Here is an 11,753-nt window from a genome sequence, read left to right as displayed (position 1 = left end):
TAAAAAGTATCCCGGCTGGACAAGAATCCTATACTATAGATTTCTTTCCCGCATCCTACGAAAAAAGCATGAAAAGACTCGAATGATATGATCCCTCCGTCACCTTAGAATAAAAGGTGATCTCGTAGTTCTTGGTCTGTGAAGATGCATTATTAGGTGCTTTTTTTACACATTTAGGCTTATAAATAAGAACTTCAGCCTGTGCTCGAGAGATAGCCTTCCATACACTGATAAGATATGTATGGATTCTCGAGAAAAAAGTAGCCAAATTGGCTACCCAGGACTGCCCAGATCCCACGAATGAATAGAAAATTTGATCTACATTTGATCTCACCTTAATCACCCCATCTATCCTTCTGATAAGAAAGTCAGTTTCAAACCCCGGTTCGAACAGAAGGAGCACGCCATGCTAATGTGCCTTGGATGATCCACATCTCTGGGTCAGGCGTTGATGAGCACATTGAACTATCCATGTGGCTGATAGCCTTCATAGCCCAGGCACAACGACGCAATTATCAGGGGCACGCTTTACCATTGAGCTAATAGCCCAGTAGGCCTCCCCAGTAGTAGGGGATGCCTGCCAAAAGCAAAAGAAATCCTCTTGTTCGCTTACCTTTTTTGAGACCTTATTTGTGTGTGTGTTTTTTTTTCTTCTTTCTTTATTAATGAATGAAAACTTGTTTATTATGTGAAGTTTTCATTCATTAATAAAAACTAAAAAAAAGAATAATAAATAGTGAAACTTAACTTAACAATGTTTTTATAAGTATGATTTTTACCTCTTAAAAAAAGAGAAATAGAGAAATTATTTCAATAATATCTCTATTTCAAATTCAATATTAAACTAAAACAAACACAGAAAATAGGAGCCTATCAACTTGTCTCGACCTGGGAAAATGAGCTTACTTATGAACTTCATTCTTACTTACATGACTATCAAGTAGCGAACTTCACTGCCGATAAACAACAAAAGACTCCATCTCTTGCAGATGGATCCTCATGTCACTCGCTCTCTTTCACAAGCGTAACAGTGTATGAGCTCAACAAGCATTAGCTCTCCCTAAAAAGGAGGTAATCCAGCCGCACCTTCTAGTACGGCTACCTTGTTACGACTTCACTCCAGTCACTAGCCGTGCCTTGGGCATCTCCCTTCTTGTGGTTAAGATAATGACTTTGAGCATGGCACACTTCCCTAGTGTGACGGGCGGTGTGTACAAGGCCCCAGAACGAATTCACCGCCGTATGGCTGACCGACGATTACTAGCAATTCCTACTTCATACAGGCGAGTTGCAGCCTGCAATCCGAATTGAGGCCAGGTTTTTGAGGTTAGCTTGCCCTCGCGGGGGTGCAACTCTTTGTCCCGACCATTGTAGCACGTGTGTCGCCCAGGGTGTAAGGGGCATGATGACTTGACATCATCCTCACCTTCCTTCGGCTTAACACAGATAGTCTGTTCAGGGTTCCAAACTCTTATGGCAACTAAACACGAGGGTTGCGCTCGTTGCGGGACTTAACCCAACACCTTGCGGCACGAACTGACGACATCCATGCACCACCTGTGTCCGCATTCCCGAAGGAACTCCTTTTTTTCAAAAGGATTCACGGCATGTCAATCCCTGGTAAGGTTCTTCGGTTTGCATCGAATTAAACCACATGCTCCACCGCTTGTGCGGGCCCCCGTCAATTCCTTTGAGTTTCATTCTTGCAAACGTACTTCCCAGGCGGGGTACTTAACGTGTTAGCTGCAGCACTATATGGGTCGATACGCACAACACTTAGTATCCATCGTTTACGGCTAGGACTACTGGGGTATCTAATCCCATTCACTCCCCTAGCTTTCGTCTCTGAGTGTCAGTGATGGCCCAGCAGAGTGCTTTCACCTGTTGGTGTTCTTCCCAATCTCAACACATTTCATCGCTCCACCAGAAATTCCCTCTGCCTCTACCATACTCTAGCTTGGTAGTTTCCACCGCCTGTCCAGGGTTGAGCCCTGGGATTTGACGACGGACTTGAAAAGCCACCTACAGACACTTTACGCCCAATAATTCCAGATAATGCTTGCATCCTCTATTTTACCGCAGCTGTTGGCACAAAGTTAGCTGATGCTTATTCCTCAGATACCATCATTTATTCTTCTCTGAGAAAAGAAGTTTACGACCCGTGAGCCTTGTTATTTCATGCGGCATTGCTCCGTCAGGCTTTCGCCCATTGCGGAAAATTCCTCACTGCTGCCTCCCGTAGGAGTCTGGGCCGTGTCTCAGTCCCAGTGTGGCTGATCATCCTCTTAGACCAACTACTGATCGGAGCCTTGGTAAGCCATTGCCTCACCAACTAGCTAATCAGACGTGAGCCCCTCCTTGGGTGGATTCCTCCCTTTTTCTCCTCAGCCTACCTCATAGAGGTACTAATTCTATGGGGTATTAGCAACCATTTCCAGCTGTTGTTCCCCTCCCAAGGGTAGGTTCTTACGCATTACTCACCTGTTCGCCACTGGAAACACCACTTCCCATTTGACTTGCATGTGTTAAGCATGCCGCCAGTGTTCATCCTGAGCCAGGATCAAACTCTCAATGAAATTCAGAGTTTCATTGCTTATTACTTATAGCTCCCTTCTTCATGGACGAAGTCGATTTATGAATTATCTATCATCTATATAATATCTTTCTTATAAGAAAGATGTTTATCAATATCCTTTCATTTTGTTTACTAAATAATGAGTATCTCTCAGTTTTTTATCAATCAATGTCTTTGTTTGCTCAATTTTGCTAATATCATCCTAACTACTAACGTTATAAGATGATAGAGTAATAGAAAACAAAGACATTAATTGATAAAACTTTTTGTCATTTGTATTATTTGTTTCAACCCATATACCCATTATTAGGGTTCAATATATATATATATATATATATATATATATATATATATTGAATACTGTGAAATTATGAGTTTTTGTACTCCATATATAGGATAGAATGTTCATTAACACTTTGCTACATATTAATGATACGTTTTACTTTATCTTTTCTGGTGGGTATTAAATAAATTAAATTTACATTTAATACACTATAAATATAAACCCCCTAGCCTCTTTTTTCACGATATTAAAAATAAATGAACAAAAATAAAAATGGAAGAACTCGCATTAGATTTAGGGATAATCAGTTTTGAACTGATGACTTTCACCATGTCAAGGTGACACTCTACCACTGAGTTATATCCCTTTCCTATCCTCATCTAGAAGGGAAATTGTAAGAACTTTTCATTCCCAAAGAATTGAAAATGAAACTATATTATTATTCTTCGGAAGTTATATCTTGTTTTCATACTCTTTCAAAACCTTGTTAAAAAAGAATGGAATCATTCTGTAACTATTTACAGATTGACATTTTATTGAAAGAAAATTTGTAACTAAACTATGTAACCTAGTAGGCAAAGAGTTTTTTGCTTCTTCTATTTTGCATAGACTTATTCTATTTAGATTCGCATAATAGACTAAAAAAAAAAAGAACTGTTTTTCCCTAGACTTTCTTGGTTTACATTGCCGATTGGCACGCACAACCACTTGGAACCTATATATCTATTGATACCATTTTATCATAGGCCATCGAAATAATCCTGAGCAGCCAAACCACGCCACCCAAACTAAAGCACAAAAGTAAAGATCTTTCATCAAATCAATTCCTAGTTAAATAATGCATAACTACACGGATAAGCTGACATTAACCCTTCAATTTTGAATTGAATTTGTGATTAAAAAATAAAAAATGATATTTCGAGATATAAATTAAAAATTAGCATGTTAATAACAAAAATGGACTAAAAAAAGATTGTCACTCTCATTCTTTTTAGTAGAGAACGAAGAATTAATCCCAAAGGATTCAGAGAGCTTTTTTGTTACAATATATATATATATATACTAATCATTCGTGTTAAAACAGGAAAACTGCCCAATCAAGTTTCCATAATGAAGAAAGGGAATACTCGAAAAACAAAAATGTCCTCAAAAGAATTGAACGAGAAGCCGTATGAGGAGAAATTCTCATGTACGGTTTTGTATAGTGGCAGTAAAGATAACTTTACTGTCAACTTTTCCACTATCACCCCTAAAAAACCAAACTCTGCCTTACGTAAAGTCGCCAGAGTACGATTAACCTCTAAATATAAAATCACTGCTTATATACCTGGTATTGACCATAATTTACAAGAACATTCCGTAGTATTAGTAAGAGGTGGAAGAGTTAAAGATTTGCCCGGTGTTAAATATCACATAATTCGAGGAATCTTAGATGCTGTCTCAGTAAAAAATTGTAAACAAGGGCATTCTAGTGCGTTGTATATTCTTATCTAAGATTTGTATCATTTTATGATGATGCCATGCCAATTGCTAAAAACATGTAAAGTTTATGGCTAACCCAATAACAAACATTTTGTAAGGGGACTAGAGCAGGCTAAAACAAACTAATTTGTAAGGATATTATATGTCTAAGGTTTAATATTGTATTGAATTCATTTCATAAGTTTTCCCTTACTGTAGTGTGAGTTAACATATAAATTGGAAATGTCTTGACCTTTTTGGAACAAGTTCAATTCAAATAGCATCGATTTAAAACACCTTCTTTTTTTTTAACTCTTTTTTTAAACCTAAGGACTTAATTGTATAGATATAGAAAATACAAGATTTGTAATCATACCAAAAGAAAGGAAATAGATACTCAATATGAGAATGAGTAAACATAATTTGAATGCATAAGAATGAATATCTTATATATGTAGATGGAATCATGTGGAAAGCCGTATTCGACAAAAGTCGTATGTACGGTTTGGAGGGAGATCTTTGATACCTTTAGAGATCCACCCTACAATATGGAGTTAAAAAGCCGAAATAAGTAACTATTAGTCTTTATGAAATAAATTTATGAACCTTTTTCACACTCATGTCATGCCAAAGTACTGTAGAAAAGAAAATTGAGAAATTTGATCTGATTTATCATAATCGATTAGTTAAGATGGTCATTAACCGTATTCTTAAACACGGAAAAAAATCATTATCTTATCAATTTTTTTATCAATCTCTAAAAAAGATTCAACAAAAAACAGAGAAAAATCCACTAATTGTTCTACGTCAAGCAATACAAAAATTAACTCCCAAATTGATAGTAAAATCAAGAAGTGTAAGTGGATCCACTTATCAAGTTCCCATTGAAATAAAAAAAAAAGAAGGAAAAATACTTGCTATTCGTTGGTTATTAGAATCATCTAGAAAACGTTCTGGTCGAAATATGCATTTCAAATTGAGTTACGAAATAATGGATGTTGCCAAAGAGAAAGGCAATGCTATATGCAAGAAGGAGGAGATTCATAAAATGGCAGAATCCAATAAAGCTTTTGTGCATTACCATTAACCCACTAACTATATAAATAGATCCATAGATTTGTTGCATTCTGGCCAATAAAAGAAAACTTACTTTGTCAAAATTTATCCAAATTTTCTTTTATTGGAACGAAAATGAAAGGAAAAGAAGAATGAAAAATAAATCGTAGATAAATGATAATAAGGAGATTATGGATGAATATTCAATCTTATTCATTAGGTTTATAGAAATGTAAATGAAAGAAAATGTTGCTCGAAGATTCATTGAAGTTACTAAATTATGATCCGGACAAAATGAAAAACTCATTTTCAATTAATACTTTTAAATCATTTTTATGAAAGAATTTCATTTGCTTCTCTTCTATGGAAGTTCCATTTTTCCAGAATGTATCCTGATTTTCGGCCTATTCCTTCTTCTAGTGATCAACTTCATTTCTGATCAGAAAAAGACGACTTGGTTTTATTTCATCTCTTTAACCAGTTTAGTGCTAAGCACAACCTTTTTGCTATTTCAATGGAGAGAAGAACCTACAATCAGTTTTTTTGGTAATTTCCAAACAAACAATTTTAATAAAATATTTCAGTTTCTAATTTTATTATGTTCCACTTTATGTATTCCTCTATTCGTGGAATACATTCAATGTACAGAAATGGCTGTAACAGAGTTTTTGCTTTTCATATTAACAGCTACTCTAGGAGGAATGTTTTTATGTGGTGCTAATGATGTAACAACTGTCTTCGTATCTTTAGAATGTTTAAGTCTATGTTCTTATCTATTTTCTGGATATACCAAAAGAGATGTACGGTCTAATGAGGCTATTATGAAATATTTACTTATGGGTGGAACAAGTTCTTCCATTCTTATTTATGGTCTTTCTTGGCTATATGGTCTATCTGGAAGAGAGTGTGAACTTCAAGAAATAGCCAATGGTCTTATCTTTCCTCTAGCCGAATTATCTATTCCCATCCATTCGATATTCGGCTCAATCTTAAAAGAAAAGATTGGGCCGAGTTCGATTTGATTAAGGGACCAAACAGATGAAAGTCACTTGATTACAAGCAATAAATCGTATCAAATTCAAATTTTATTTCTTTCCATACTTCACAAGCGGCAGCTAGTTCAGGGCTCCATTTAGTAGCTTTGCGGATCACTTCATTACCTTCACGTGCAAGATCACGTCCTTCATTACGAGCTTGTACACAAGCTTCTAAAGCTACCCGATTAGCCACTGCACCAGGTGCATTTCCCCAAGGGTGCTCCAAAGTCCCTCCACCGAACAGTAATACGGAATCATCCCCAAAGATCTCGGTCAGAGTAGGCATATGCCAAACGTGAATACCTCCTGAAGCTACAGGCAGAACACCCGGCATAGAGACCAAATCTTGAGTGAAATAAATACCATGACTTCGGTCTTTTTCAATAAAATCATCATGCAATAGATCAACAAAACCCAAAGTCACTTCCCGTTCTCCTTCAAGTTTACCTACTACAATACCAGCGTGAATATGATCTCCATCAGACATACGTAGTGCTTTAGCCAGTACACGAAAGTGCATACCATGATTTCTTTGTCTGTCAATAACTGCATGCATTGCACGGTGAATGTGAAGAAGTAGGCCGTTATCTCGGCATTAATGAGCCAACGAAGTATTTTCCGTAAAACCTCCAGTCAGATAGTCATGCATGACTATAGGAACTCCCAATTCTCTAGCGAATATTGCTCTTTTCATCATTTCTTCACATGTACCTGCAGTAGCATTTAGGTAATGTCCCTTAATCTCACCCATCTCAGCCTGAGCTTTATAAATTGCTTCTGTACAAAATCAGAAATGATCTCTCCAACACATAAATGGTTGGGAATTCATGTTTTCATCATCCTTGGTAAAATCAAGTCCACCACGGAGACATTCATAAACCGCTCTACCATAATTCTTGGCAGATAAACCCAATTTTGGTTTTATAGTACATCCCAACAAAGGACGACCATATTTGTTTAATTTATCTCTTTCTACTTGAATACCATGTGCTGGGCCTTGGAATGTTTTTGAATAAGCAGGAGGAATTCATAAATCTTCTAGACGTAGAGCCCGTAAGGCTTTGAATCCAAATACATTACCTACAATAGAAGTGAACAGGTTAGTAATAGAACCTTCTTCAAAAAGATGTAAAGGGTAAGCCACATAGGCAATAAATTGACTTTCCTCTCCAGGAACGGGTTCAATATCATATCATCACCCCTTGTAACGATCAAGACTAGTAAGTCCATCAGTCCAAATAGTCATCCACGTACCAGTGGAAGATTCAGCAGCTACTGTTGCTCCCGCTTCTTCGGGGGGTACTCCAGGTTGAGGAGTGACTCGGAATGCTGCTAAGATATCAGTATCTTTGGTCTGATATTCTGGAGTATAATAAGTTAATCTATAATCTTTAACACCAACTTTGAATCCGACACTTGCTTTAGTCTCTATTTTTGGTGACATAAATAAGTCCCTCCCTATGATTTATTGGTTAATAGCTCTTACAAGAATGAGGTCTACTCAACCTGGGTGTCGAACATAAAGAATCACTTTTATATTACAAATTTTTTTGTAATACAAAATACTCATTTTGTAGCCTTTATTGTCAAAAAGGCTTTTCTTTCAAGTGATATTGTATCATGTTATGTATGTATGACGCAACCCAATTTCTTATTTCGATTGACCTGAGGACCTTTCCGTAATTCTCATTTTATATTAAAAAAAATATAGATTTCTTCATTTTAGGCAAAAAAGAAAATGAGAAAAAAATTGCAATAGCAGACCGTATGGGCATAGGTGAAAATGTGCCTAGTTATTGGCTCAGGCAAATTGAAGACTTCTTTATGATCGTTATCCATTTACTTCCAATTTCATAAATTAATATTTCTTTATCTGAACAAAAGAGCATCAGCAGCCTCTAGTCGTGTTCTAGCTCTTTTGAGAGCCACATCAGCCTCGATTGCTTGTCTCTTGCCTTCAGCTCGCGCACGATCAGTTGCAGCTAGTCTAAAACTTTCCCGAGCCTCTTGAAGATCAATATCAATACCTCTTTCTACATTATTTACCAATAATGTGATTTCGTTATTGTCTATCATGGCAAAACCACCCATCAAAGCCATAGTGGACCACTGAGCATTGAGTCGTATCTTCATGACTCCTATATCCAAAGCTGTTACAAGTGCAGTATGGTTCGGTAATACACCCATTTGACCATTATTAGTAGCTAATATTATTTCTTGAACTTCTGAATCCCAAACAACTCGATTGGGAGTGACTACATGAAGGTTTAGGTTCATTTTGTTTCTTTAAATTTCTTTTAAGTTCATAGCCTTTGCGGTAGCTTCATCAATGTTACCCACCAAATAAAAAGATTGTTCGGGTAGAACATCTAATTCTCCGGAAAGGATCATTTGAAAACCTCTAATTGTCTCTATTAGACTAACATATTTACCAGGGGAACCAGTGAATACCTCTGCTACAAAAAAGGGTTGTGACAAAAACCGTTCAATTTTTCTTTCTCTTGCCACGATTAAATGATCGTCTTCTGATAATTCGTCTAATCCAAGAATAGCTACAATATCTTGAAGTTCCTTATAACATTGCAAAGTTTGTTTAACTCCTTGCACAGTTTCATAATGTTCTTCGCCTACGATCGAAGGTTGGAGCATAGTTGACGTGGAATCTAATGGATCTACTACTGGATAGATCCCCTTGGTAGCTAATCCTCTCGATAGGACAGTAGTAGCATCTAAATGTGCAAATGTTGTAGTAGGAGTGGGATCAGTCAAGTCATCTATAGGTACATAAACTACTTGAATGGAGGTTATAGATCCTTCTTTGGTAGAAGTTATTCTTTCTTGTAAAGAACCCATTTCTGTGCTAAGAGTTGGCTGATAACCCACTATGGAAGGCATTTTGCCTAATAATGCAGATACCTCTGATCCTGCTTGGACAAAGCGGAAGATATTGTCAATAAATAGGAGTATATCTTGTTTATTTACGTCTCGAAAATATTCAGCCATAGTTAAAGCAGTTAAACCTACTCTCATACGAGCTTCTGGTGGTTCATTCATTTGACCATAGACCAAAGCTACTTTTGATTCTGATATATTTTGTTCATTAATGACTCCCGATTCTTTCATTTCCTTGTAAAGATCATTCCCTTCATGGGTATGTTCTCCTACTCCGCCAAATATCAAAACACCTCCATGAGCCTTAGCAATGTTGTTGATTAATTCCATAATTAACACTATTTTACCCACTCCAGCTCCCCAAAATAATCCAATTTTTCCCCCATGGTGGTAAGGAGCTAAAAGATCCACTACTTTAATGCCTGTTTCAAAGATTGAAAATCTAGTATCCAATTGTGTAAAGGCGGGAGCAGATCTATGAATAGGAGATCTTGTGAGAGCATCTACAGGACCTAAGTCATCAACAGGTTCCCCAAGAACATTAAAAATTCTTCCAAGAGTAGTTTCACCAATTGGAACACTAAGTGGACCTCCTGTATCAATTACTTTCATTCCTCTCATCAAACTGTCTGTAGCACTCATAGCTACAGCTCTAACCTTATTATTTCCTAATAATTAATGTACCTCACAAGTCACACTTATTGGCTGACCAGTTGTATTGTTATCCTTAACTATCAAGGAATTGTAAATTCTAAGCATATTACCTGGAGGGAAAGATACGTCGAGTACTGGGCCGATTATCTGATCAATACGTCCTGCCTTCTTTTCTACAAGTGCGGAAACCCCAAGAATAAAAGGATTGGTTCTCATAAAAATAAAAATAAAAAAAGGATATTGATTCAAATTGCTAATACTAGCAAAAAACCTAAAAAAGCACAAATGCTCCGTAATGAGTTGATCAGTCAATAATCATCTAAGAGTTGATTAATAGGTAAAGAAACGAGTATTTGGTGTCTTGCCCAAGATAGAGAGCCAAGTCCTAGTAACCTTGCTAAATGGTGGTTCAACATGGATTCTACATCTTGGAACCAAGTCAATTTTGGAGTAGCCTTGTGATAATGGAACCAACTAGCAAAAAGCATTAACATTGCAAAGATCAATGCACCAATTGCGGTGCAGTAAAGTTGCAATTCACTAGTTATTCCGGATGCTCGCCAAATCTGGAAGAACCCAGAGGTTATTTGTATTCCTCGAAAACCTCCACCCACATCTCCATTCAAAATTTCTTGGCCTACTATCGGCCAAACTACCTGAGCACTAAATGCGAGAACAATGCAATAGCAATAAATGCGAGATTATTTACTTCCATGATTGATTTTCCATTCGTTTTACAATAACTCGAGATTTGATCTCATAGAGTATCTCATTTTTTTGTCAAAAAAAATGGATTGAATCCATGGAGTAATTCCATCAATAGGATCAATCTGAGTAACGGAATTGAGCGGATTTGATGAATTCTTCAATATAAATTAATTAGTATAACATACTATTATCTCTTGTTCATATCAGATTTAGTAATACGGTCCCTAATGGATCGATCCCACCGTCTTATTAGTATAGTTCCAAGGTTTGACTCAATTCAATTTTATCATTAGTAACAAATAACATCAGACATGCAAATTAAATTTGATTAATGAATCAAGTCTTTGTCTCAATCAAATATTTAGATGTTAATAACGATCCAACCTTTGCCAATTCGAGGATCAGAAAAGTATCATAAAGATTGCTCTGATGGATTATACTAATTGATTTGTTATTTTAATAGGACTAACTAATAATTGAAAACTTACCTTCATTAGAAAAAATCCCCCTCGCAATACAGGGATATAATAATAGATAAAACGAAAAAAAAGAATGAATTCTTTTGTTCGGGTGAGAAAGGTGCCGAAGCTTTTACCTTATTTTAGAGAACAAATCACTGGGGGTAACTGGAGCTAAAAAAAGGGGGAGGGGGTACAAAGTCCTAGTGATGTTGTTGATGCGAATCGTCCGAGTTATTCACTCAATAAATACATAATGAATTTATGTTCTGAAGATGTTTTTGAAAAATTGGCCATAATATGGTTGCTTCCTTTTTAATTAGCAGCCATCCTCTATTATATATCCATTCAAATTTTGTAAAAAAAAACTTTGGCTTGCTAATTCTGGGTAGGTATTTCATTTTCATTTTCAAAATTATCAATATATTAGAAAAAAAGGTTGTCCTTTTTTTCTTATATATTGATAAGTTCAATCAATCTAAGTCGATTGAAACCCTGAAAAGGGTAATTATTTCTTTTTTATTTTGCCCAAAATTATCTTATCCTAAGATAAGACCATGACCCTGGAATGAGCAGAATTCTTTGAATAGTAAAAGAAATAGAATTGAATTCTTATTTTAAGGATAATT

At 36.2% G+C, this 11,753-nt stretch overlaps 3 protein-coding genes, 1 non-coding gene and 2 pseudogenes across 4 annotated transcripts; 2 read left to right on the top strand and 4 right to left on the bottom strand.

The window, feature by feature from the left end:
• Positions 1 to 3,153: 3,153 nt before the first annotated feature.
• Positions 3,154 to 3,225, bottom strand: TRNAV-GAC (transfer RNA valine (anticodon GAC)). The gene has a single exon. It is a non-coding gene; the product is annotated as a tRNA-Val (tRNA).
• A 1,713-nt stretch (positions 3,226 to 4,938) lies between these two features.
• LOC131068266 (small ribosomal subunit protein uS7c-like) lies at positions 4,939 to 5,406 on the top strand. The gene has a single exon (XM_059207079.1). It carries the CDS (start codon positions 4,939 to 4,941, stop codon positions 5,404 to 5,406), a length of 468 nt encoding a protein of 155 aa, XP_059063062.1.
• A 304-nt stretch (positions 5,407 to 5,710) lies between these two features.
• On the top strand, positions 5,711 to 6,397 carry LOC131876554 (NAD(P)H-quinone oxidoreductase subunit 2 A, chloroplastic-like). The gene has a single exon (XM_059221984.1). The coding sequence runs from the start codon at positions 5,711 to 5,713 to the stop codon at positions 6,395 to 6,397; it is 687 nt and encodes a 228-aa protein (XP_059077967.1).
• A 31-nt stretch (positions 6,398 to 6,428) lies between these two features.
• LOC131035772 (ribulose bisphosphate carboxylase large chain-like) lies at positions 6,429 to 7,856 on the bottom strand (annotated as a pseudogene).
• A 357-nt stretch (positions 7,857 to 8,213) lies between these two features.
• LOC131035774 (ATP synthase epsilon chain, chloroplastic-like) lies at positions 8,214 to 8,689 on the bottom strand. The gene has a single exon (XM_057967514.2). It carries the CDS (start codon positions 8,687 to 8,689, stop codon positions 8,282 to 8,284), a length of 408 nt encoding a protein of 135 aa, XP_057823497.2. The 3' UTR covers positions 8,214 to 8,281.
• Positions 8,690 to 8,698: 9 nt separating this feature from the next.
• LOC131033492 (ATP synthase subunit beta, chloroplastic-like) lies at positions 8,699 to 10,174 on the bottom strand (annotated as a pseudogene).
• Between the last annotated feature and the right edge of the window lie 1,579 nt (positions 10,175 to 11,753).

Source organism: Cryptomeria japonica, chromosome 6 (assembly GCF_030272615.1).
Source record: "Cryptomeria japonica chromosome 6, Sugi_1.0, whole genome shotgun sequence".
Classification (NCBI taxonomy): domain Eukaryota; kingdom Viridiplantae; phylum Streptophyta; class Pinopsida; order Cupressales; family Cupressaceae; genus Cryptomeria; species Cryptomeria japonica.
This window is presented reverse-complemented; position numbering and strand designations above follow the sequence as displayed.